Genomic DNA, 27179 nt, shown 5'->3' with positions numbered 1-27179 from the left:
CAAGCTAACACAGAGTGGAAGTGGAGGCAGGAATTCCCTTTCCCATCTCCATTCCTGCCCCATTGCTCCAGCCTCCCCCCAAGACAAAGGCCCCAGGAAGAAATCCTCAGAAAAAGGTTGTGTTTACTCTGCTACCAGGAAGGAGACTGAACCCCTGCCCCTGAGGTGGGCCTAGCAATGCCCTAGACTGGGCAGTACTATCTGGCTGTTAAAATCTTCTGCAGAAGGGAGGAAATTCAGAGGCCAGAAACAGGGCATGTGTTAGAAGCAAAGGAGTTGGGTGTGGGGAAAGGAGTAGAAGCTATTCTGTGAATGAGATAGTCCAGATGATGGCCAGAACAGGGCTCACTTTCCTCAACCCGATTTTGCAACCATTCTCTTCTATATTCCCCCCCGACACACACACTCCCTTGGGGAAGGACCTGCACCCTCCATAAACCATATAACAACTGCAAACCTTTGGAAATTAGACAAAGACTCTTGGTGATTCTGGAGAACAGTTTCCTAAAAGTGCCTTCCCCCACCCCAGGCCTTCTGGTTCCAAGAACTAATGGGTAGGAAGTATAGCTATGCCCCATACTGAGAACTAAGAGGGGGGAAAAAGCTTTCTATTCAAACCTTGAGAAATCTTTCTCATCCAGAAACTAACCAGCATACTTATTTCCTCTGAAATCATCAGCACCAGGGATCTGATGGATTCAGACAGTAACTTGCTCTCAATTCAAATAATAAAACACATTCCCTCCTGCTGAAGTGAAAGGAGAAAGCTTCAGAGAGGATCCTGAACCAAGGAGGGATAACCAAGGGGAAAAATGAGCTGTGGGGAACTGAAATGAACACTGGGACAATCCAGGCTGAATTTCAGCAGTTAACTTTCTGACTGGGAGGGGCCAAGCTGGAATTGTTACAAGACATAGATATGCTCTCAATTAGGGGCTGAGGATGCTGTTAAGAGTACAGGATTGCCCTGGCCCTTTGGAAAAAGTGAACCTCTTTGCCCTGCTCTTTTTTCCCCCACATAAATCCTTGGGTTTCCAAGAAATAATTCTCTTCTGCTTTGCTCCCTAGACTGCCCCTCCATGTCTACCACACCTACCCCTCAGAATTAATCAAAGGAAATCGACTTCATTCTTCTGCTTCAGCTGTAGGCAAGGTGAACGCAATAATCACCACAGAGGGTGAAAGGAATGGGCACAGTTCCTCTGCCCAGCTTGGGCAACAGGTCTCAATATTTGGCACTTCCCTAGGTCACTGAAAAAGACAAAGAATAGGGCACAGGGGGTGCAGCTGACCAGGCATGGGTCTCAGGATAAGGCTTGGACAGCTGCTCACCACGACAGGGTGTCCCCTACATTTTGCCCTCTTTTCCCTGACTACTAATGCCCTTTCCTTTTCATCCAGGCAGTTCAAAGCCTCAGTTATCCCTTTAGCGCCAAAGTGAGAAGCCTCATTCATGCCTTAACCTTTTTTTCTCCCACTGACAGAATCATTACCTGGTGGGGGGTGGAGCGGGGAGGTAGACTCTGTGAAAGGGAGGAAGGAAACGCTCCAGGGCTTTGTGCCGCTTCTGACCTGGGGTAGGGGGTGGGTGAGTGGGTGACCACAATGTGTGTGTATGTGCATGTGTGTTTTGGGAGATGGGGGGCAGGGAAACAACAGCTGTGACGTTGCTGCTTCCAGGGCACAGAGAAGGCACAACAAACTGGGTTTCGGGCACTCTGGTCCGTTAGAAAAAGCTCTCTTCAGAGGCAGAGATGCACAGTGAGCAGAGAAAGAGGAGGGCAAGGCGGGCCTGGAGCCGGCTACAGTAGCCCAGGAGTGGGTAGAGTTGGGGATTCTGGTCCCCGATTAGTCATTTTAGACTCAGAACAAAGCTGGGAGCTCCGGGGGCAGCCCTGGGGGAGCCCTGGGGGCCAGGCACACAGCTCGTCTTTTCGGGGCCAGCTGTGACACCAGAGACCCGGAGGCCACCTTTGTCCCGAACGCGCTAAGCGGACCTCCCCCGCTCCCACCTCGCCCTTGTGGCCACTCACCCTGTCCCCGCCGGCCGGCGGTCTCTCCTCCGGCGGAGGCGCCGGGGGCCCGGGGGTCTCGACCCGGATCAGGCGGTGTGGGGGCGAGCCGTGGCGCGGAGGTGGCGTGGGGCCGGGGGCGGCGGGGGCCGCGGGGGTGGCGGGGCCCGACGGCCCTCCGGAGTAGGGGTCTTCGAAGTCGCGCTCCCGCTGCAGTCGGTAGGCGGCCAGGATGTCGGGGGGTGGCGCGGGGGGAGAAGCTGGAGCGGGAGCGGGGGGCCGGTAGTCGGGCTCTGGGGGGGCGGGCTTGGTACCCCCGCCGCCGCCGCTCCCCCCGCGGAAACCCAGGTGCTCCCGGAGCCACTTGGCCACACCCCCGCCACCCCCGCCGCCGCTGCCCCCGGGGCCGGCCCCCGAGCCCCCAGCGCCCCGCCGGGCCCCCCCCGGGCCGCCCCCCGCACCCCCCTGCGCTCCCCGCGGCCCGGGGCCCGAGCCCGCGGGAGGAGCTCCGCTCAGTAACATGGGGCCGGCCAGACTGAGCCGAGGGGGGAGAGGGAAGCGCCGAGAGGGGAGGGGGTGCTGTGGGGCGGGGAGAGAAGCCGGAGGCGGAGCTCCGCTCGGTAACACCGGGCTGGCGGGGGAGGGGGCGGGGAGAGGGGGCGGGGTGGGGCTCTGCTCAATAGCCAGGGGCCGGACTCAGCCCTTAGGAGGCGGGGAAAGGGGAGCGCCAGCCTGGGATCCGAGAGCAGAGAGAGGGGAACCCCGCTCTTCGGGAGAATGAGCCCTCCCTGTACTCCAGAGCCAACGTTTAGGAGTCGCAGGCTGCCCTCCACACTGCCACCACATCCCCACCCCGCCATCCCGCACTGAGCATCTGGGAGGTGCAGGTAGCAGAGTCCACCCGATCTCCTGGGCTCTACCCGTCCCTTCAGTCTGACTCTTACGCGCCAGATGTCGGAAACACGTCCAAAGAGGGATTGGGGGGAAACGAAGGCGGCGACATCCAGTAGAATTTTTCTTTCCCCATATTTTCCTCTATAACAGTCTTATCTGTGTTATTTTTGGAACCCTACTCCATATGCCCCCCTCCACAAAACATACCCACCCAACACAGCTCACATCCAGATTCCCGGGTACACCCACGTATACACTGCTCACAGCTGTCAGATATACATCCTACACCTACATGGCACACATTGCCACACCACACAGACGTACAGACCAGGCATACGTACTGACCATTTCATTCACATTGCATCTGGGATGCTTATGCCTACATCAGCACACGCACAAATCCCCTTTAAATAATATTCCTGTCTTCACTGTCAATCAGATCAGTGACAGACTGAAACAGACAAGTCAATAAATCAAGTCTAGAAGCGGTTCTAAGGCTGTCTATCATAAAGCCCCTTATCCAGCGGGGACTCTGAATACTACACGCTGTAGGCTATAGATATTTCCCAGTTACAGAAATAAAGTTCCTTCTTTAAAGCTGTTTGATTAGTGTTTATCCAGTGCTCCCAGTTGCTCATTGGAACGGTGCTTCTGTGGAGAAAACAAATTCTTATAGCCTCGTTCCCAAACTAAACACCTAAATAGCCACCACTTAGCTGACCTTTCCTCTCCCTACCCTTTAGAAGTAAGAACCCCAGTATTGCAGTTGAAAAGGGCTTTAGAAGTGAAAGATGCTAATGAGGGAGGTGCTAGGAAAGGGTTGGAGGGAGTAAGGCACCCCAGAGGTAATTATGCAGACAGGGAGGAGAATAGTGGAATGGTGTAATGGCAAACCTAAAAATCCTGGATGAAGGTCCCTGTGATTCAGAGAAACTTAACCGCTTTCTTTTGCACCCAATTGCTAGTTTCTATTTTGATCACTTGCTTCTGGCATTCTGGCCTCTCTGAGGTGCTCTCTTCCTCCCCCCTCTCCTTAGTCATTATTTTCTTTAAACAAATCAAAGCTGTCTTGGGTTGCATTAAGAAAAGCCTAGCTTACCATAATAAGGTGATAGTACCACTGTATTCCGCCTCAGTCAGACCACATCCAAAGTTCTGTGTTCAGTTACGGCCACCACATTTTTGAAAGGACATGGATAAACTGGAGCTGATCCAGAAGAGGACAACCAGGATGGGAAAGTCATTTGACTTGCTACTGCCCCAGGCAATGCTCTAAGACAAGCTCCATTTCCTCATTTGTAAATTCACTGAACACATACAGTGTATGATATTTATATGACCCTTTACAAAGTACATCTATTTATCTCATTTGATTGTCGCAACAATCAAGTGAGGTAGGTTGTGGGAATATTATCATTCCTATTAGACAGACTGGGAAACTGAGGTTTATGGAGGATAAGTGATTTACCAGAACTGGGGTTCAGCTTTTGGTTTTGGTTTTTAAACTGGAACTGTGATTTCATTGGCATAAGGGAAATCCTATGAAGAAACTCCTTTCAGTGAAGACAATCTCATCACTGCTATTCCTTCTGAAATGTGTAGTCTGAGAGAGCTGCGTGGGGGCACTGAGAGGTCAAGGATAACAACCATTATAATCATAGCTAACATTTGCATGGTGCTTTAAGGTTGGCAAAACAAATGTTACCCTTCTGGAAAGCAGATGCCATTATTATCCTCATTTTACTGAGGAGAACCTGAAGCAACTTGTTCACCATCACAGTTAGTAAGCGTTTAAGGCTAGATTAGATCTGAACTTGAACTTCCTGACTTCCGCTTCTAGCACTTTAACCACTGAGCACCTAGCTGCCCGGAGTGAGCTGGACAGGGTTACTCAGCCATTCTGTGCCAGAGACTGGACTTGAACCCAGGTCTTCCAAACTGTAACTTCAATACAAAGCCCCAATTTACCTGACTCCAAATCTAGTACTTTCCCCCCATAACACCACAGATTCTAGGTATGGGGGATGGATAGCCTGAACAAATACACAGGGATGGGAGAAAGAGTGCTAAATTTGGGGAGCAGCTAACAGACTAGTTTGTCTGGAAAGTAGACATGGCCAATGTAGTGATTTATTTTCCAGGACTATACATATTTGTTATGAAGGAGGGCTTCTATTCTGAGAGGGGTAGGAGGTAGTAGATTAGTGGGTGATAAGGGAAGTAAGAAGATGAGGTAGATAGAACTCTGGTCTTAAAGACTCATCTTCTGGAGTTCAAATCTGGCTTCAGACACTTATTTAGCTATATGACCCTGGGCAAGTCTTTTAACTCTGGTTATCTCAGTTTCCTCATCTGTAAAATGAAAAAAAAAAAAAATGAAAAACCACTCCAGTATCTTTGCCAAGAAAATCCCAAATAGGGTCACAAAGAATCAGATACAGCTGAAAAACAACTCAACAACAACACTACAGGTATTCAAAAAAGAGCATGAATAAAATATTTTCTTAAAGTTCAGAAAACAAAAAAGTACAAAAGGGAATAAAAAACAAATAGAGCTGTTTTTGCTTGTTAGAGCTTGTTAAATTTTATATATGTGAATATGAATATATATGAATACAAACTGCACATAATCAAAGTTCAGTTTCTTACAACAGTCTCATTCTTTTGTGTATGATAAAATATTTGCATTTGTTGATGATTAAATTTACAATGAAAAAAAATTTAAAAAGAAATAGAACTAATGTATTGTTGGTAGAGTTGTGAATTGATCCAACCATTCTGGAGAACAACTTCGAACTATGAGCAAAAGGTAATCAAACTGTGCACACCCTTTGATCCAGCAATACCACTACTAGATCCATATCCCAAAGAGATCATAAAAAAAGGAAAAAGACCCAAATGCACAAGACTATAGCTGCTCTTTTTCTGATGTTCAAGAACTGGAAATTGAGGGGATGCCCATCCATTGGGGAATGACTGAAGAAGTTATGGCATGCGGATGTAATGGAATACCATTATAGTTCCATAAGAAATGGTGAAAAGGTGAACTTCAGAAAAACCTGGAAAGACTTATATGAACTGATGCTGAGTGAAGTGAGCAGAACCAGGAGAACACTATACACAGTAACAGCAACAGGGTATGATGATTGACTTTGTTAGACTTAGCTCTTCTGAGAAATGCAATGATCTAAGACAACTCCAAAAGACTCATAATGGAAAAATGCTACCCACATCCAGAGAATTATGAAGTCTGAATGCAGATCAAAGCATGCGATTTTCTCTTTCTTTTGTTGTTTTTTGTTTTTTTCTTTCTCATGGTTTCCCCTTTTGTTCTGATTCTTCTTTCACAACATGACTAATATGGAAATGTATTTAATATAAAAAAAGAAAGTAGAGTTTGTGAAAGGGGGTAGTGTGAAATTTGACTGGGAAGGCAAGAAGGAAACCGATTATGGAGGGCCTTAAATGGAAGACTAAAGAGTTTGTCATTTATACCATGGGTAATGAGGAGCCACAGACAATTTTTGAGTAAAAGAGTAACCTAGTCAGATCTATGTTGCAGGAAGATTATTTTGGCAGCTATGGGTAGCTAAGAGAAGAGACTAGAAGCAAGGGTAATGATTAAAAAGCTGTTAGACAAGAAAATGTTACTTGAATGTGTGGGATTCAATGAGAGAGAAGGGAAGAGGGCTTCTGAGGCAGTTCTGTAGAATACCCTGCTTATGGGATAGGATATAAATGAAAAATGGATGGAGTCCTCAAAAGAGACTGAGAAAGAGCAGGTAGATAGACAGGACAATTAGGAGAGAACAGCGTCATGAAAGCCAAGGAGGATGGAGTGCTTGGGAGAAGGCAGAGTCAGATCAAGGTTGTTTTTTGCCTGTTTGTTTGTTAAGGACAAAGTAGAACTGAGCATGTTTATACGTAGCAGTCAAAGATATGTTCATAGGAAATAGGAAGAGGTTGAAGATCAGACTAAAGACAGGAGAGGACTTGTGGGGCAAATTCTGGGAAGGGATGAGAGGATAGGAATCAGGGATGCAATCAAGGAAGTTGGAATTGTTCAGGAGAAGGGAATATTGTGTAAGCCAGTGTGACTAGAACACAAAATGCATGAAGGAAAATAATTAGCAATAAGTTTGGAAAGGAAGCCGGAGCCATATTGTGAAAGCCTTTAAATGCCAGAGTAGTTTGTATTTTATCCTATAAGCAATAAGAAGAGACTGAAACTTCTTGAGCTGGGGAATGACATGATCAGGTCTCCTATTTAGGATAAAAAGCATAGACATGCTTAGAGCGTGGGTGCTCCTCCCAGAGCAAAGTCTACAGGTAATGCTCCCCTACCTCCCACCTGACTCCAAATTTATGCATGCCTATGGATGAAAAGGAGAGATGTAAGATGAAGGGGTATTTGTTAATTAATGATTGCTTGGGGATTTCAGAGGGCACAATAAAAAGGGAAGACAAAGGAGGAAAACAACTGGGCAAGAGTAAGCCTGAGCCAGACTTCAGAAAAACTTGGAAAGACTTATATGAACCGATGCTGAGTGAACTGAGCCAGAACTAGGAGAACATTGTATGCAGTCATTGCCACAGTGTACGATGACTGACTTTGACAGACTTAGCCCTTCTTAGCAATGCAAGGACCTAAAGCAATTCCAAAGGACTCATGATGGAAAATGCCATTCACATACAGAGAAAGAACTGTGTAGTCAGAATGCAGAGCAAAACAGACTATTTTCTTATTTTTTCCTTTCTTATAATTTCTCCCATTTGTTATAATTCTTCTATGCAACATGACTAATGTGAAAATGCGTTTAATAGGAATGTATGTGTAGATTCTATATCAGATTGCAAGCCATCTTGAGGAAGGAGGGGGGAGGTAAGGGGGAAAAATTTAAAACTTATGGAAGTTAATGTTGAAAACCAAAAATAAATAAATTAATTAAAAATGAGTAGGCCTGCACTAGGTTGGGATGAGAATAAGAGGATAGGGGAAGGGGGCTTTATCTCTGGTAGTCAGGGGCTGACTCGCTGGGATTAAGGTAGTGAGAGGTACATATTTGCTAGCTTGAGGTCCTTTGATACTGGATCACCGTGTTGAATGGCAAAATTGATGTCTCCAATCCAACCATGGAGAAGTGCTGGTGGTGATTGAAAATTCCACAGCAGATCTGGGTCCCTGAGGATTGTACTAAACTCATCTATGGCATCAGCCTGGTAGTTATACCCCCAAGGTGGTAGGGAATGGAATGCACCGAAAAGATATCCTATATCTGGAGCATATGCTCTGCTCTGGGTCAGGCCTGGTGCCCCAAGGCAGCTGCCTCCTCCCTCCTCTTCTGTGATCCTCTTCTCCCATTGGTGAATTCTTTCTGAAATCTCCATTTTGAGGAAAGGCCCAAGCCAGTCATCCTTAATTTTCCAGATCTGGCCATCTTGCCTTAGCTGCCTCATTTTCTCATCACTCCTGTGTCTCCTTTCTCTTTTTGTTTAGTTCTTTCTAGAAGTTCCATTTTGAGGAAGAGCCCAGACCAGGTCTCCGTCATCCTCTGGACTTCTATACCATGAGCACTCTAGAGTCTTCCTGTCCAAGTTCCATGGTTTGTCTTTTTGTTTTTGTTTTTGTATTTGGATTCTTAGTCCTAAGGACAGTGCCAGACACAATAAGCATTTAATAAAACACTGATTGGATTGACTTGATATGACTTGTCTGAGGTTCTGTTCAAGGTAGTAGGCAGCCTTTGCTTGAGATCTCCTGACTTCTGGTAAGTTATGTAAGGTGGGTAAGGCCTCATTCAGGTAAGAATGGGTCCAGGCATTCGATAGCAGTATATCTTTATAGCTTTCTCTCACAATGCTCCTTATCACTACAGTGCAGACAAACTGAATACTCACCACCACCAATCTATGTATCACCATTGCTCAGGCACATTGTCACATGTCTTTCTTTGAGTGACTGCTGTTCAAAATGCTGTGTGTTTTTTCCCTTGCATTATTCATATATTGAATGCCTCGCTCTCCTTTGAGATTGAACTCAGTTGCTATATCTTCCATGAAGCCTTCCCTGGTCTGTCTAGAAATGATCTTATTCCAGGTTTTGTATCTTTCCTATTCATTTTTTTCCTATTCTGTGTAAAAGTTATTTGAGCACATCTATTCTTTTTTAGTAAGTTTAGGAGGGCAGAGACCCTATGTTATGGATATTCTATCTCCTTTAGCATTTGGCATAGTGCCCTGTACATAGTAGTGATAAAGAAAGGAAACAAGCACTTATTAAGCACCTACTATGTGCCAAGTGATTTAAAAATCTGATCTCATCTGATCCTCAAAAGAGTCTTGGGAGGTAGGTGCTATTATTATCCCCATCTTACAGTCGAAGAAACTGAGGCAGACAGAGAGGCAAAGTGACTTGTTCAGGGTCTGATTTGAACTTAATCCTTTTTGACTTCAGGACTAGTATTTTATCTACTGTTCCACTAAGGCACCTAATGAATTGATCACTAAGCTCTGACAGAGATATTCCATTATCAAAATAAGAAAAGAATTATATGCAACACAATTTTAAATTTTGTTGATCAAATAAAAGGAATGAAAACAAATTGATAGAATCTATAAATCAACAAAGGTTTATTAAGTGCTTACTGTATTTCAGACACTAAACACTGGTGATATAAAGACAAAAGCAAAATAATCTCTAAACTCCAAGAGTTTATATTCCTATGGGGAGAAGTGTGCATGTGTACAGGATACATACAAAGCAAACACAAACTAACCCTGGATGAGAAGTCAGGTTTTCCCTTCTTAAAATAAGCTTATTATTTAAAGCTTAGGAAAAAATAAGTTTTAAAAATCTCATTCTTATTAATTTTGTTAATTAAATACAATTTAAGCTTAGAAATCAGACATATTAGGTAATTAGTTTCAACCTTAAAAAAAAGTTTTCTCCAGAGTTTTATTTTCATAATTTCCCCCAGGTTCATTTCAAGTATTATTCAACTTATCTCTAGATCATGCAAGTTTTTCAGGAACATATTTATTGTGTAAAGTGAAGTATATTTATGCAGTCAAAAAATTGACTAAATTTAGTTATTCTAGATTCAGAGAAGCCCTTTAAGTAAGTTTGACACTGTAGGTCTCATTTCTCCCCTTGGGACTCTTGCTTAACCTTATATAATAGAGTTCTTCCTGGCTTTCACTTCTTTCCGTGTGTGCCTGGGGGTGGGTGGGAAGAGGAACCGGACAGTTGGGTCATTCTGCTTGGCTTCCAAGGCCTACCACCATCTGGCCCCACCCAGTCTGACATTCCAGAACTCTTATACAAAGCACCTTCCATTCTCTAGAAGGAACAAGGTTTGTCAACAGGGAATAATTTTATAGCAAAGTCATCGGATGGGACTTAAGAAAGGGGACTTCAGGGGTAGTGGGAAAGTCCCTGTCTCCACAAAAACATCACTTTGAATAAAGCAGTTTCCCATTTCTCTTCAAACAACCAACAATTGCCTTCTCTGTTTTGAGGAGAGAGAAGGGATGAGGACTGAGGACCATTGGCATTCATTCATGAAACAGTTAAGATCTATTATGTTCCATACACCGTTGGACCCTGAGAAATCTACAAAGATAATTCAGACATTGTCCTGTGGAAGACCAGGAGGATGAGCGTATGTATGTATACAAATAACTATCACACCCAAAAGAACAAAAAACATAGGAAAAAGTAGAAATATACCGCTCTGCTGGTCTAAGGAAGGTTCTTTCCTTTTCTTACTGGGAAGGGAAGAGCAGAGAACAGGGAATCAAGGGCACTAATCAAAAACTTCAAGGATTTTAGAGTTTTGGCGGGCATTGTCCCAGTCAGCAGTGGATGGACAAACAGAAGCTTTGGGGGAAGAATATTTATTGATCCTAGAAGCACCTCATGGGAATAGTTCAGCTAGAAGTATATTCCCTGCATAGTTCTAGGTGTTGTGGAAGATTAAAAGAATGAGAAAAGAGTTACTGACCTTAAGAAGTTTATAATTTCTTTAGAGAGACAAAACATAATTCTGTGGGACAATTAGAGAGCAAGACATATCTCAGGGCTCACCTATGCTTTAAAAGCCACTACTTGACCTTGGCCAGTCCCTAAAGCAGTCATTATATGTATATATATATGTGTATATATATATATATATATATATATATATATATATATATATATCCTCCTTTTTTTTGCCAAATTCCTAGACTTAGAACTATCTATATTTGAAGGCTTCATTGTTTTTTTTTTTATTTTGTAATGTTTAACAATCACTGCCATACAATTGCGATTTTATCCCTCCCCACCTACTCCCCACTACCCCCCTCCCTCCCCACGACTGCATACAATTCTGTATAGATTCTACATATACTTTCCTATTGAGTATATTTTCACTATAGTCATGCTATGTAGTCAGACTAAGATAAATGAAAGAAATCGTATAACAAATCAAAACATGATACACAAACACATACACATACACAAACATGATCTGCTACAATATGTGAGTGACTTCCATATTTCTCTCTCTGAGTGTGGCAGGCATTTTGCCTTGAGATCCTCCATTGGGATTTTTTTTTTTTTTGGTAAGAAGTTCTTGTGTTATTACAAAAATCTAAGTCTACCAGAAAAAACTCTCACACACTGTGGTTGTTGCTGTGCATAAAGTTCTCCTGGTTCTGCTCCTTTCACTCAGCATCAGGTCATATAAGTCCTTCCAGGCCTCTCTGAAGTCTTCATTTCTTATGGCACAATAGTACTCCATTACATTCATATACCATAATTTATTCAGTGAAGGCTTCATTGTTTTACTACTCCCCCCCTTTTCTCAACTACTTGCAATCTGGTTTCTATACATGAACCTATGAAATTTACACCTCTTATCTGCGAAGGCAATGATTCTTTCCCAGTCTTCACTCTCCTGGACTCCCTCTGTTTTGGTTTACTACCATCATCTCCCCTTAAGCTGCTCTTTCCTTTGTCAGTTTTCTTGACACCTCTCTCCTAGTTCCCGGTTTTACTTCTCCATTCCATTCTCTTCTGTTGACTCACTGGGGGACCATCTCCAGGCGTCCTGATTTATGTCTTGTCCCTTGACCCAAATGGCTTCAGAGGAAAAGGTGAGGCTGGTGACGGTACTCCGCCCTCCCTCACTTGAATCCAATTTACTTGCAAATCATGGCATTACTTCCCTGACATCTCAGTCCTCTGGGAGAACAAAGAACAAACAAAAACCACTTGTTGATTCATCATCCATCTCTCACTCCCTAAATCTGAGTTTTCTTCAAAGCTCTTTCCAGGGCCCTCTTCCTATCTCCCTCTATAACCCCTCCCTTTTGGTTCTTATCCTCTTCTTATAGGTTCAGTTACCAACTTTAAATTTATATTGACAGCTTCCAAATATTCCTACTGAATTCCAATCTCTCTCCTAAACTCAGTCCAAGTGTCTCTAGGATACCTTCTTTAAAATCCCTCTCAAACTCAACATTGTCCCAAACAAAACTCATTATTTTCCTCCATAAATCTGTCCTCCTAAATTTTCCTGTTTCTGTTGAGGGTGCTATCATTCTCCTAGTTACTAAAATTCAAAACCTCTGAATTATCTTGAACTCCTTAAAAAAAAGTTTTAGAGGGATAACCCCCCTTTCCAAACATGGCTATCACGTTTTAATGTACCTTTCCCCAATAACCCTCCCTTGTATCAAAGCAATAAATAGTTGAAGCAAAATGAATCAACACATTGACTATGTCTGAACATTTATGCCCCATTCCTTACCTGTAACCCACCACCTTTCTGATGCTAAGCGGAAGGCAAGCTTTATTGTCATTCCTGCTATGATCACTCACTGCATTCATCAAAATCCCAAAACTGTTCAGTGATGTTTTCCTCTATATTATTGTGTTATCTTTAACTTTTTGCACCATGAGGTTTTTGCTAAACCTTTCAGTTACTAGCTCTCTCTCCCAATCTCAAATTGCTTGATGTAAAAAGTACCAAAAAGAATTGTCCCAGCAATTATATTATAGGAATTCGGAGAAAGGCTGCTTCAAGGGAAGGTAATCTGGTATAGGCATCAGTGTACGTTACTCCAGTACAGCAGGGCCTGCGTTTGAATTCCACCTCTGATGCTTGCTTGACTGTCTAATTGTAGGCAAGCTACTTATCTTTCTGGGCCTCAGTTTTCTCAACTGTAAAATGAGAGAATTAGATTAGATAATCTTTATGATCTGGATGTGGGTAAGAACAATTTCCTAGAGATATCCAGAGTCTAAGATGTCTGAGTGGAGCCTAGGAAAAGTTCTGTAGTCTTTCTTTCCTGTCATTAGCTTCCCTCACTTTTCATTTGGTCTTCCATTTCCCCCCTCAAAAACAAAACAAAACAAAAAAACCTCCTTCGGTTCCCTTGCTCTCATAATTTTATACCACTTCTAGTCTTTATTCCACAGAACATTATTTCTTCACACTTCTCCTCAGCAGGGAAACTTTGGTTGTTCCCCTCCTCCCATATCGTGCCTCAACCCCCTTCTCAGTGGAAGGCTCTGCAGTTAAACAAGTTTATCCAAGAAATCCTAGATTCCTTTGAACACTAGTATTAACTTCTCCCTAAATTAGGAAAAAGAGGAAGTATTTGTAGCCTGGGCACCAAAAGGATTGTTAGTCTGAGCAGCTGCTTTGCCCCAATTAAGGGTTGGACCATAAATAGGCCTTTGTTTCTTTTGTCTAACCCATTTCCCTTTTCTCTTTATCTCAGTGTAACTCCTGCCTCTTACTCCAGATTGGGAAGCGGGCAGGTCCATATGCCTGCTGGCTTGCTAGAGGCTAGGTTTCTCTACAGAAGGAGGGCCCTCTTCTTCAAAGTCTATTCCAGGTAACTCCACCCTAACTCCAACCCAACCTTCTCACCCCTTGGACCACTCTTACTTCTTTTTTTCCTTTCAAAGGAAAAAACAAAAACCCAGAGAAGTTTATTTCCCGAGTTTAAATTTTGTTTATTTATGTTGTGAAGAAACGTGCTTCTTTGAAGTGCTTTGAGTTTGCCACATGGCAGTGATCTGCTGGGGAAAAGATGGGAAGCGATAGAATCAAGTAGAACTGATCTTGACAAGGAGTGAAGAAAATAGTGGAGAAGGATGTCTGAAAGACATGAAACAAAGAGGTCTTTAATAAGAGCCCTTTGGTTTTGAATTGTTTAACTCAATAGTTAGGCAGCTGGAAGTAGTGAAACCAGTCCTATAGTACTTTGAATCAGAAGGCCTAGAGTTGTCTTGATTCTGACTCTTAGTAATTGTGGGATGTTGGTCAATACTGAATCTCTCTGAGGCACAGGTACAATAGCTGTAATATGGAAAGGATAATACAAAAGCTCTTTATCTTTCTGTTGTGTTTGCGAGAAAATCTTGTGAGCTATTATTGTTAATTGAGAAGTAGAGGTGAGAAGTGTTAGCACAGGACAGATTCCCAAATAATACACCTCTAGGACTTCCTGAATCCTAGAGTTCATTTGGAAGCCTTTGAGCAAGTGTGAGAATGGAGCTGCTCTCTAGAAACCTCCAGTGCCAAAGCCAGGGCTGGGGCCAAGGGCTCCATCTGTCAAAAGATAACTAACATCCTGGTACATACAATGCTAGTCAATTACAAGGACTTGGAGAAGATACAAAGTCTCCCATTGTCAGGCATATAAAATAAACCTTGTGGAAAGGAGAAGTGGAAAGCCTGTTAGATTTGGAGGAAGATTCTTGATTTAGTCTCTCCAGTTTCCACTCATAGCTCAGACTTCAGGGTAGCCCTCCTAGTCAGAATCCTATAACTGCAACTCTTCTAGTTGCAACTAGCAGAGTTAGAAAAATCTATTCAATTTAATACAATTCATCTACATATTCAAAACAAAGTGGGGCTGCAAAGATGAATGATACAAAGGCCGTGGTGAAGTGTAGTGTACTGTAAAAAACTTGGTATCACTATGGCTGTGTGACCTTGGGCAAATTCTGTCACCTCTCTAGTCTTAGGTTTCATGGGATAAATGGACCCTAGATTTAGAGGCAGGAAGACACCTTTTGGTTCAACTAGTCCAATCCCTCTATTTTGCAAATAAGTAAAGAAAGAGACCAGGTGATTTGTTCAAAGTAGCAAGTCCAAGAGATAGGTCCAAACTGATTCCTTGATTCCAAATCCAGCATCTTTCTTCTTCAAAATGAGAGATTTGGAGTATAAGATCCCTTCTAACTATAAATACTATTCTTTGTGTCTAAAAAGATCCAATCTTCCCTTAAAGGAGGTTGCAATTGGACTAGGGATCAGACTATTCGCTATAGAGGGAACTGTTAGCATTCCAAATCTTTTCCCTGTAAAGGTTTCAGACCCTTGAAAATACAAGGGAGATGGTGGAGAGCTGTTTTCTGCTGGGGGGATACAGAAAACATTGGAAGGATGTCCTCACGGAGAGAGAAGAACAATACTGGTGAATGAAATCCCTTCAAGATAATTTTGGAGTTCCACTCCATTGTAAATAACTGTCAGTGCTTTAACTAGTGGTTTTTCTATTTTAAAAAACGCCGAGAAAAAAACAAAAACCGAATCCCTTGCCGTGCCATTGCTTCCACAATGCCGTGACTCGGATTCGAACCGAGGTTGCTGCGGCCACAACGCAGAGTACTAACCACTATACGATCACGGCGAGCTAACCGGGACCCGCAAGCTGCCTCGGCCTGGTACTCTTTTCTTTAGCGATAGACACTCCCTGCCTGTACGTCATTCGTCGTTTCACTTTGGGGAGAAGTTCCAAACGGCGAATGATGCTGAGAGCGCAGGCGCAGATCTCTCCCAGAACCGAACGTGTGGCATTTCTTGCCTATGATTCTGAAGCTACCGAACAATGTTCCGCTTCGATTGTTTCGTAGCAGTTGGAAGGACAGCTTTAGATGTCTAAGATCCATTTCAGGATTCTCCCTAAATGCAGAATTCCCTCTAAGCGCTGGGAGACTAGGGAAAGTCTGCTGTGCGTCGCTATTAACGGAGAACAGAACAATTAACCAAAGGGCATTTACTAAGCATCTACTGTAAAGACGACAGGCACTGAGGTAGGTGCCAGGGCTCCAAATACAAAGAATAAAACCGTCTTCTCTAGGAGCTCACACTCGTACACAAACAAAAATCGGATCCCTAGAAAGGATGGAGAAGGATTTTCCGTCTCCTATGGAGAAAATAGTGTAATAATAAGCAGTATTTACGTAGTGCTTCAAAAGGGTGACAAAGCATTACATTTATTTGATCTCATTTGATTAATTATCCAGCGTCTGTTCCTATGGGAGGTATAGGGGATCCAGTCCCATCCAACAAACATTTGGGAAGCGCCTACCGTACGACAGGCAGTGGAGTAGGCGATAGGGGTACAGATATATAGAATTAAACAATTCTCTCAAAGAAGCCTACATTCTAATACAAACAAAAACTGGGTCCCTAGAAAGGAGTCAAGAGGATTTTTTTGTCTCCCGTGGGACAAGTGGCATCATAATAACAGCAGCAACAAAAAAATTAGCATTTATTTGCTCTTTAAAGATTGCAAAGCATTTACGTAATCTCATTTGATCTGTCTGTCCAGCCATCCAGCCAGCCACCCAAGTGTCTGTGCTTGTGGGAGGTATAGGGGATCCAGTCTTATCCGACAAGTTCTTATTAAGGGACTACTATGTGCAAGACCTTGGGGATATAAACCAAAAAATAGTTTCTTCCTTCAATGGAGCTTGGTTTCTCCAGTTGAGGAGAGAGCACGCACACGCTGGTAAACATATACAAGAGGAACTCAGTCAGTGCCCACCAGGCACAAGTGGCTACGACGCGTCAGTTTCATAGCTTTTTTTTCTTTCACGGAGGCTCAGCCGTTAGGGTGATTCTGGGGGTTCCTCCTGGTGAGTGTGGGATTATTATGGAAAAATATTACCAGAAAAAAGCTTAGGCTCCCTTGCCGTGTCATTGTTCCTCACAATGCCGTGACTCGGATTCGAACCGAGGTTGCTGCGGCCACAACGCAGAGTACTAACCACTATACGATCACGGCAAGCTACCAGGGAGCTGGCAATAAAATTTGTCACTCAGGCTTTTCTAGATCTGAAGCCCCGCCCCCGCCCCACTGACGTATGTCCTGATAAGTCATCGTTGTGTCTGTGGGCGCAGCTTTCTCCGCAACACGCAGGCGCGTGGCGCTAGCCTAGCTTTGGTCAGTCCTTGCTCCTGCCTTGGTCGGTGTGGTGTGCCGCCTCCCCTGGCCACAGCCCCGAAGGAACTTGGTCCGAGTCCGGGAAGACCTTTTACTTGGAACGTTTCCACCCAGAACCCGAGATGAAGATGGGGCTGGGAGGGGAGGGCTCTGTGGCCTTCGCCATCCCCCCCTCCCCCAAGTCCTGACCACTCCGAATTCCTGGTGGGAGCTGGAAGAAGCCTTCCCACGTGATCCATCACTCGTTTTGGAAAGGGGGGAGACCCTGCTCAGCCCCTGCCACGTGGGCGCAAGGGCTGGGGGGGAGGGGGAGCGTCCCCACAGGACACGTCCGCGGAAGCCCCCGCACCCCCACTGTGACTTGCCCGCTGCAGGCGAGTGTACGTAGGAGACCTCTGGGCGTGAGCGTGCCTCCTCCCTTTTTACCCGGGCTGGTAACGAGCTTCCTGCTCCGACCCCCGGGAAGTTCATCACCACGTGCCCCGCTCCCACCGTTCCAGTCTTCTGAGTCCGAGACCATTCGGTGACACCTGCGGGTCCTCGTATGAGAAACCCCATCTCCCAGCTCCAGGCATTTTCACTGGCTGTCTTCCCCCTCATCTGCCTTCCTTGAAGTCCAAGCTAAAATCCCAGCCTTTCCTGATCCCCTTTCATGTTAATGCCTTCCCTCTGTTGATTATCCCCAGTTTTATCCTATCTACCACCTGACCTTGCATAAGTCTTTGCGTGTTATACCCCTATTAGACTATGGGCTCCTTTAGAGCGGTCTCCGTTCTGTTTGGGGTGGGGGGAGTTCTTTGTATCCCCAGCGCTTCACCCAAGTTACTGACCTGGTAGGCTCTTAATAGATGCTTCTTGACCGACGGACCCATTCCCTCATGCACTCAACAAGAGAATTAATGATGCAGTATTCGGTATCAGTTATTTGGTTAGGAGTCTTTTCCCTACCAGGTTCCAGAAGGGGGCGTGCCTCTCCTCCCCCTCCCCCTCCCCCTGCCCCCACACATCAGGTGTTTCTCCCACTACACTTCACGTTCTCGGGTCCGACAGGTTTCATCTCAGTCTCTCCTGGACGGGGCTGCCGTAGGCTTGGTTTCAGTTGCACCTGCATAAGCAGGGAGGGAATAGGGCCGGTGGGATGATACTTAGTAACTAAGAATGATTTTTGTTTACAGTGGCCTTCGATGAACCTGAAAAGAACAAGACTAGAACAGATGATGAAATACCTGAAAAGAAATACTGGAAAACACGTGCCCTCGTAGCGCTCCGGTGGCTCGCCGTGATCGTATAGTGGTTAGTACTCTGCGTTGTGGCCGCAGCAACCTCGGTTCGAATCCGAGTCACGGCATTGTGGGAGACAATGGCACGGCAAGGAGCGTGCGTTTTGTTCCCTATTACTTAAGGTATTTACTTAAACGCCAAGGTAGTTTCTCCGGAAGAAGTATCCATAAGCCATTTAAAAAATCCTTGACTTCATCAAACCCAGTGTGCCCATTGGTTAACGTATCTGTCGTCCTTTGGCCCATAAAGACTGGGCTGTGATTTTTTTCTTTTCCCTTATTTTTTAGTGTTTTTCTCCCCAATAAGACATTTTTCATAATAGTGTCCCTGTGCTCTTACCAAATTTGTTTTATTAAAAAGAAACAACTTGATATTGAACCAATCAAACTTGCTTAGTAACTATATTTAAATTCATTTCCATTCATAAAGTATTATAAATTTTCTCCAACAGAATTTTGTGTTTGTCCTTTTCTCATTCTCTTTTTCCTCTTAAATGGTCATAGCGCATTCTAAATTTTTTCATTTTTCTTTCTCTGTTTCTCATGACTCTTTCATATTCCTTATACTGGTTGGTCTTAATGCATTATAGTATTCCATTACATCAATATACCACAATTTATTTATCTATATTTCTTTTTTCAGACATTTAGTTTGCTTCCAATGTTTGCTAATTATATATAGGGTTGCTAATGTTAAAATCTTTAAAGGCCTGATCTTTATGATTTTGTTACATTCTCTTTTGATTTTTTTGTTGGTTGTTCTTTCTATTGACATTGTTTTAGATACACACACGCACACACACTTGTGTGTATATGTATATAGAATATATAGTATAATATATATGGGGGCAGCTAGGTGGTACAGTGGACAGAGCACCAGTGCCGGAGTCAGGAGGACCTGAGTTCAGATCTCACCTCAGACACTTGACACTCACTAGCTGTGTGACCTTGGGCAAGTCACTTAACCCCAGTTGCCTCATCCTGGGTCATCTCCAGTTATCCTGATGAATATCTGATCACCGGATTCAGATGGTTCTGGAGAAGAAGTGAGGCTGGTCATCTGCACAGCCCTCCCTCACTCAAAACAAAGTCAAGTGCAAGTCATGTCATCATTTCTCTGATGGTGTGGTCTTCTTAAGCAACGAAGGAAGAACACACACACACTAATATATGTTATATATGTATATACAGTATGTATGTATAAATATATACATAATTATCTGTATAATATGTACATATAATTTGTCTCTGCTTACTTTGCTCTGTATCAGTTCAGGTAGATTTTTATCCATGATTTCTCTTCATCATTTTTTTTACAACACAGTAACATTCTGTTACATTAATGTATGTACCACAATTTGTTTAGCCATTCCCCAATGGATAGGCATCTACTTCGTTTCCAGTTCTTTGCTATCAAAATGCTGCCTTAAATATTCTGGTGTATTTGGGGACTTTTTTCTAATTAATGGCTTCTTCAGGGTAAAAGACCAGTAATGGAGTCTCTGGTTCAAAGAGGGTGGACATTTTAGTCACTTTATTTGCATAATTTCAAATTGCTTTCCAAAATGGTTGTGCCATTTCACAGCTCTACTAACAGTGTATTATTAGTATGCGTATCTTCTCATAATCCTTCCAACACATTTTTTGTCATCTTTGCCAATTTACAGGCTGTAAAGTGAAACCTCAGGGTTATTTTGATGGTCATTTCTCCTGTCATTAGTAATTTAGAGCACTAAATTTATGTGATTGTGAATACTTTTGAGAACTGTTCATATGCCTTGATCATTTATCTATTGGGGAATAGCTTTGTCTTATGTATGTTTATTGTTTATACACTTTGGATACTAAGACCTTATCAACAAAATTGATAAAAAGATTTCTTCCCACTATTTGACCACTTCCCTTCTTATCTTGGGTGCTTTAATTTTGTCTGTGCAGAAGCTTTTCAGTTTCATATAATTGCAGTGATCAGTTTTACCTTTTTGTAATTGCTTTTGTCTTTTGTTTGGTTAGGAGTATATCTCCTACCCATAACTGTGAGAGGTATATGATCTACTTCTCTTCTGATTTTTTTTTGTAGTTTTATCATTAATGTTGAAGTTGCATATCTATTTGGAATGTATTGAGGATTATGGCTTAAGATGGGGTCTAAGATTAATTTCTCCCAGACTGCTTTCCAGTTTTCCTTAGGAGGAGGCACTGCCTATGCCAACAGTAAATTCAATTCTACTATTTAGAATTTGGTGAAATTGAAGTTATTTCCAAGTATTTTGTTTTCTTAACTGATAGGAGACTTCCCAAGTGATCACCATGCCATGAAGAGAACGTGGTAGGGAATATAGAGAATGTTTGGCTTCTCCGACCCCTAGGAGGTGGTTATGAAGACACTATGGGACAGACGCTGGACAAAAGTCCATTACAGTGATCAACGAAGGAACCTCAGTCATGTGGCAAAGTGGATAGAGCACCTGGCCCTTAGAATCAAACCTTAATTCAAATCGTACTTCAGATATCTACCAGCTGTGTCATCCTCAGCAAGTCACTTAACCTGTCTGCCTTATTTTTCTCTTTCTTCTCTGTAAAATGGGCATAATAATAGCACCTACCTCCTAGATTTGTTGTGAGAATCCAATGAGATCAGATTTGTAAAGGCCCTGGCACATAGTAGGCATTGAACAAATACTTGTTCCTACTTTCCTCCAGAGAGTGCATTGGATTGAAATGGGAAGGGATGGGGACTGTTTTCCAGCTGATCACCTACTATGCGTTGTTGTGACAATTCCAAGTCCAGTGCTTTCTACTATACCACAAGACTTTTTTTGTAATAAGAACTTGCATTATAGTGAACACTAAGCTTTGGAAAGCAATTTTCTTACCACCACTCTATCAGGTAGCTAGTACATTATTCCCGTTTTTCAGATGAAGAAACTGAGCCTGAGAGGGGTTTTGCCATTTGTTCATATCATGAAGTAAGTCTCTAAACAAGGATTTAAACATAGGTCTTCAGATTCCTAGTTCAGTGTTATTTCCATTCTACCTCTGTACAAAAACCTATTTCCATAAAAGGAAGAAATATCAATATGCTGAGGGGAGGAAGTGCTGGGGGGGAGGAAAGGGAAGACTTCTCTCCCAAATAATCATGATGAAGTTTTTAAGTTCAATGAAAAAGATTGAGATCTGTCATCTGTCAGGGGTTTAAGAGCAAACAGCAATGACTGACATCTTCTCTACTCAGGCTTTCAGTCTTTGATGCTGGGAATTTGAGGTCCCTTGGGGAATTTAGTATTTCTCTTTTCAACCCTCTGCTTCCCTCATTCTGTTTTACCCGCTGTTCCTGGAAGCAGCGGATCTTTCGAGTTGTATGTAATCAGAGATGGTGTATTCTAAACCCTCTCATTTTACAAAGAAGAAAATTAACAATATTAACCAATATTTATGTAGCACTTATGTGCCAGGCACTGTGCTAAGCACTTACAATTAGTATTTCATTTGATCTCCCAATAACCCTGGGAAGTAGGTTTATTTATTACCCCCATTTTACAGAAGAGGAGACTGTGGCAAACAGGGGTTAAGTGATTTTCCCTAGAGTCATGCACCTAGTATTTGAGGCCAAATTTGAATTCCCAACTCCAGGTACATGGCTCTAATCCACTGTGCCACTTAGCTGCAGATACCATTTCTTGTCCAAACAGGGGAACATCTGCAGAGCCAGGTGATGTATGGGCCCTATGCCAAGTCCATTTAACTGAATCAGTTAGTGAGAGTCTTGGTGGGTGACCCTACCTGACACATGTCTTTTCCTTTCAGGAGATGAGGGACTGCAGCCAAAGCAAATCCATCCTCCCTTTACCTATTTGTGTGTGTCATAGATAGATCCTTTTGACAATCTGATAAGGCCTATGGACTGCTTCTAGGAATAATGTTTTTAAAACCATAACATAAAACACATTGGATTGCACAACTGCACAAAAACCCTCACAATTCTATTGAAATGTATTTATCAAAATATTTCAAGGAAAGTTCACAGACCCAAGGCTTAGAACCATGTTCTAGTCCTGTTTAAGTAATCAGACTGATTTTTCCCCCTTCTTTTTAAATAAACTTAAAAGTGACAGACAAAACAAAAATCTGTTCTTTTGGAATTGCCTTAGAACCAGTTTTCAAGCCACAAGGGAAAACTAGCCTTGTTACTTTATGATCACATACTGTTTGGGACCAACACCTCACTTCTCCATAGCTCTCCTCCCTTGCCCCCCGCCACTGCCTCCCCCCCAAAAAAGCCTACACTCCAACTTAGCATTGCCAACTTTGATCACTTAGTTTCCTTACTCTCTAGACTTGGCTTCTTTTGACTCATTTGCATTCTGTTTCCATAACTGCCAGTGAAGTTATTCAGAAAGAAATGGAATTCTTTTAAAAGGATATCCAAAAGGTTGATATTCAAAAGGGCAAAAACTCAGTTGCTAGCACTGAAAACGGACAAAAGAGGAATTTCTAAGGATTTTGAGAAAAATTAGGATCCTGTAGTTGAAAGACCAGACGGAGTCAGAGAACCTGAGCTGAAAATCTAGTCATCTGTCAGCCGAATATTTTATATTTCTGGTTTTTTTCTCCTTTCCCCTCCATTATAGTGGGGTCTTCCACTACAAGTAAGTTTCTGCTGTCAAGGAGCTCACAACCTAATGGGTTGAATACAAACAAGATACATACTGGGCAAATTTGGGGTAATTAAAAGGGAGAAGGCACTAGAATTAAGAGACATTGGGAAAGACTTCCTATAGAAGGCAGGGTTTTAGCTGGGACTTGAAGCCAGGGAAGCCAGGAAGTGGAGATGAGGAGGGGGAAGAGTTCTGTGTATGGAGAAAAACCAGTGAAAATGCCCAAAGTCAGGAAATGGAGTGTCTTCTGTGAGGAATGGCAAAGGGTCAATGTCAATGGATTACAGAGAAAATGTGGGCATAGGGTGGTGGGGGGAAGATTGTAATGTGTAAGAAGACTTAGAAAGATTAGAAAGGTAGAGGGGTGGAGTTAGGTTGGGTGGGGCTTTGAACATCAAACAAAAACTTTTATTTTATTATCCTGAAGGTGATAGGAGGCCAATGGAGTTTATTGAATTGGAGGGTGGTAGTAGTAACGGAGTGAGACCTGAGCTTTAGTAACATCAATTTAACAGCTGAGGAAAGACTTGAGGTGGACATACTCACCAGCAGGCTATTGTAGCAGTCCAGGTGTGAAGTGATAAGGCCCTGCACTAGGGTGATGTCAGTGTCAGGGGAGAGAAGGGAAATTTTATGAAGATAAAATCAACAGACTTTGGCAACTGATTGGACACAGAGATGAGAAAAAGTGAGGAATGAAGTATGATACCTACTTTTTCACCCTTCGTGACTGAAAATGGTGGTAGCTTCAACAGTAATAGGGAAGTTAGGAAGATAACCTGTTTGGGGGAGGGGAAAAGACTAGTTTAGTTTTGGCCATTTTGACCTTATTGTAATCTCTGTCCCAAAACCCATTGGTATGGGCATCCTTCCTTATTGGTAGAGATGAGGGTCCTGCCCTTTGTGAGGGGTGACTCCAGTCTTCAGCTATCCCTTTTGGAATTCTTCAGGGCTAGTACCCTTTGGGGAATCATCAAGTTTCACATCTTCTTCTAGTGTCAAGCCCCTTCAGGTGCTTCTGGCTTCCAGCTTTTAGAAAGAAGACAGAAGAGGCCAATCCCACTTTAGGCCACTGAAGAAAAAGACTCTGGGAAGACATGAGAGGAGCTGACAGTTTCTATAATGTCCCTTTATCTAACTTGCTGCACTAGAGATTTTCCCCTTGAGTGTGATTTAGAACACTCTCTTGGTATTGTCTGATATATATTCCCTGATGCATGCTTTCTCTGATTTCTCATTAGTACAAATGAATTTTCTGTTAAAAAAAAAAAAGTTTTCTTTTCTAATGGCTGTGTGTGTTCATTTTGGAACTGGTATTTGTTGGGGAAGGTGTTAAACCTTGGATCCTTTCTTAAACTCTCCCCCCCCCCACCTCTGCCCCACTGACAAAGCAGTCAGAAGTTAGAATGAACCCTATCATGTCTAGACTAATAATATTTAAAGGAGCAGGTAGATATACTTCTCTCCCTTCCCCTCTGAGGAGAGCAGAGTAGTCTTTGGCATCCACTTCTTGCTTCCCAGGAATTGCTTGCAGGAATTCATCTGTCTTGGAGAAGGTTGGGAGAAGAAGAGGGGAAAGAGGCTAGAAATGTTTAGTCTACCTCCCTTTATTCCACTGAAGTACAAGTTCTTGCCATACATGGAGTGGGACCCTCTCAGGTCTCTCTATACAAGTGGCCCTCTCTGTCTCTTCCCACATTGTATATAGGTCCAGTTTGAGATATCCAATAAGTAGCTGCAGATGTTGGGGTTGTATAAATAGATTTGGGAATCCTCAGTATAGAGATGATAACTGAATCCATGGAGTGTTAATGAGATTACCATGTAAAATAAGGCCAGAGGGAGGAGAGAAGAAGGTTCAGGACAGAACTCTGATTATCAGGCATAATCTAGATGAAGATCCAACAAAAGAGAAGACATAGTTAGATAAAGGAGAACCAGCAGAAAGAAATGTTATGAAGACCTAAATAAAAGTGTATCAGGGAGAAGAGGATGACCAACTGTATTAAAGTTTGCAGAGAGGTCAGGAAGGATGAGAATTGAGAAAAGGCCATTAGATTTGCCAGTTTAGGAGATCTCTTAGCAATTTTTGAAGAGAGCAGTTTTAGTTGAATAATAAAGCTGGAAGTCATACATTAGAAGTCTGTTAAGAAGAAATTGATGGGAAAGGAAGAGAACGCACTTAATACAGATGTTTTTATGGAGTTTGTCCACAAAAGGGAGGAGAGACATGGGATGATAGCTAGCAGAGGTGGATGGATCAAATAGGGGTTTTTTGCGGATAGGGGAGACATAAATATTTTGTAGGCAATAGGGAAATAGCCAGTAGACAAAGAGAGATTGAAAATGAGAGTGAGTATGATAGAGTGGGCAATCTGCTGGAAAGTATAGGATGTAAGGAGATTCCTTGTGCATGTAAAGGTTTTGGCCTTGGCAACCCTTTCATTATGTAAGACTAGGGAAGGAGGAGGTAGTAGCAGAAGTCATCTGGGTGATAAAAGGTGAGGAGGAAGGGAGAAGAGGAAGTTCTCTGTGAATGTCTTCAATTTTTTCACTAAATCGTGAGGAAAAGTTCTCAACTGAGAGTTTGGGGATTGGGGAGGCTGTGTATTTGCTTTGAACATATTTATAACATGGTTATATATGTACATACTCTTTTCTGAAATAGAATATAAACTCCCTTACCCTTTGACCCAACAATGCCACTGTACCCCAGAGATCAGAGAAAAAGGACCCACATGTACAAAAATATTTATAGCAGCTCCTTTTGTGGTGGCGAAGAATTGAAAATTGAGGGGATGCCCATCCATTGGGGAATGGCTCAAGAAGCTGTGGTATATGATTGTGATAGAATATTATTGAAATGACAAGCAGAATGCTTTCAGCGAAACCTGAGAATACTTATGTGGACTGATACAAAGACATTGGACACAGTAACAGCGCTGTTGCAGGATGATCAACTAAGAATGACTTAGCTATTCCCAGCAGTATAATGATCTTAGACAGTTCCAAAGGACTCCTGATGAAAAATGCTATCCACCTCCAGAGCAAGAACTGACGGGAGTCTGAATACAGATTGAAGCATACTTTTAAAACTTTATTTATCCTTTTTTTTTGGCTGGAAGTATAGTGTCCACTCACAGGCCTGATTTCAATAATGACCTGCTTTAATCAGCTCTGACCTGGGATGGTTTTTGTTTTTCTTTTGCAACATGGCTAACATGGAAATATTTTATATAACTGCACATGCATAATCTATATCAAATTGCATGCCTTGAAAGGAGAAAGGAAGGGAAAGACTTTGGAACTGAAAATTTAAAAAAATGTTAAAGATTTTTGTTTACATGTAATTAAAAAAATAAATTAAATATTAAATGTAAAGAAGGTGAATGCAAGTCCCTTGAAAGCAAAGGCTGTTCTTGTCTTTTAGTCCTCCAGACCTCGCAGAGTGCCTGGGACATAGCAGATACTTTAATAAATGCTTGACAGTTGGTTGATTGAGTGGTGTCTGCTGAGTGGATCAGATTTTCACTTGCAGAGTCATAAGGACAATTTGGGGAAAAATTTTTAAGTAGAAAACCAATGTTCTTTTTATTCTTGTAGCATTACAGAATTTAATTTTCATAAGGGTTGAGACAAAAATAACGAACTTCAGTTTCTTCATCTGTAAAATGGGAGTGGGATAATTGTAATGGATAAATTTTAAGATCTCTTCTAGTTCTAAATCTTAGCTCCTGGGAATAATCTCTCAAGTGACTTAAAAAAAACAAACAAACAACAAACCAGAAATGGATTTCCCTGCCTCACCCAGGCTGGAAGACAGGCTTGATTTCAATAGGGTCCTACTTTAATGAGCTCTGACTTGGGATGGTTTCCTTCTCCTTAATCAATCTGGTGACTCTTTTCTCCAAGTGGTTCACCATATTGGTGCCCAACTTAGTGTAGACATTAGACTGGCTCTAGCTGTACTGTAGCTCTGGATTCCAGAGGTCAAGCCATTACGGTAGCTGAGATTAAAACCATGTGCCACCACACTTGGCCAAAGTACTTTTGAAGGTGTGGGGGTGGCTCTATACTAACTTAGGTTTTAAAACTGTGGTATT

The 27179-nt window shown here is 42.7% G+C and overlaps 1 protein-coding gene and 3 non-coding genes across 10 annotated transcripts in view; 1 reads left to right on the top strand and 3 right to left on the bottom strand.

The window, feature by feature from the left end:
- Positions 1-2605, bottom strand: part of SHF (Src homology 2 domain containing F) — a 30167-nt gene extending 27562 nt beyond the window's left edge. For 2 of the 7 annotated variants that reach the window (XM_072624678.1, XM_072624684.1), the window contains exon 1: positions 2034-2591. In XM_072624678.1, the coding sequence (XP_072480779.1) occupies positions 2034-2534 (501 nt within the window). In that variant the 5' untranslated portion in view covers positions 2535-2591. Of the gene's footprint in view, positions 1-2033 lie in introns of all 7 variants that reach the window. The other 5 variants (XR_011970587.1, XM_072624683.1, XM_072624679.1 and 2 more) reach the window with 5 other exon arrangements.
- A 12922-nt stretch (positions 2606-15527) lies between these two features.
- Positions 15528-15599, bottom strand: TRNAH-GUG (transfer RNA histidin (anticodon GUG)). Its single transcript has one exon. It is a non-coding gene; the product is annotated as a tRNA-His (tRNA).
- Positions 15600-16907: 1308 nt separating this feature from the next.
- On the bottom strand, positions 16908-16979 carry TRNAH-GUG (transfer RNA histidin (anticodon GUG)). The gene has a single exon. It is a non-coding gene; the product is annotated as a tRNA-His (tRNA).
- A 1435-nt stretch (positions 16980-18414) lies between these two features.
- On the top strand, positions 18415-18486 carry TRNAH-GUG (transfer RNA histidin (anticodon GUG)). Its single transcript has one exon. It is a non-coding gene; the product is annotated as a tRNA-His (tRNA).
- Positions 18487-27179: the final 8693 nt, after the last annotated feature.

Source organism: Notamacropus eugenii, chromosome 7 (genome assembly GCF_028372415.1).
Source record: "Notamacropus eugenii isolate mMacEug1 chromosome 7, mMacEug1.pri_v2, whole genome shotgun sequence".
Taxonomy (NCBI): Eukaryota; Metazoa; Chordata; class Mammalia; order Diprotodontia; family Macropodidae; genus Notamacropus; species Notamacropus eugenii.
This window is presented reverse-complemented; position numbering and strand designations above follow the sequence as displayed.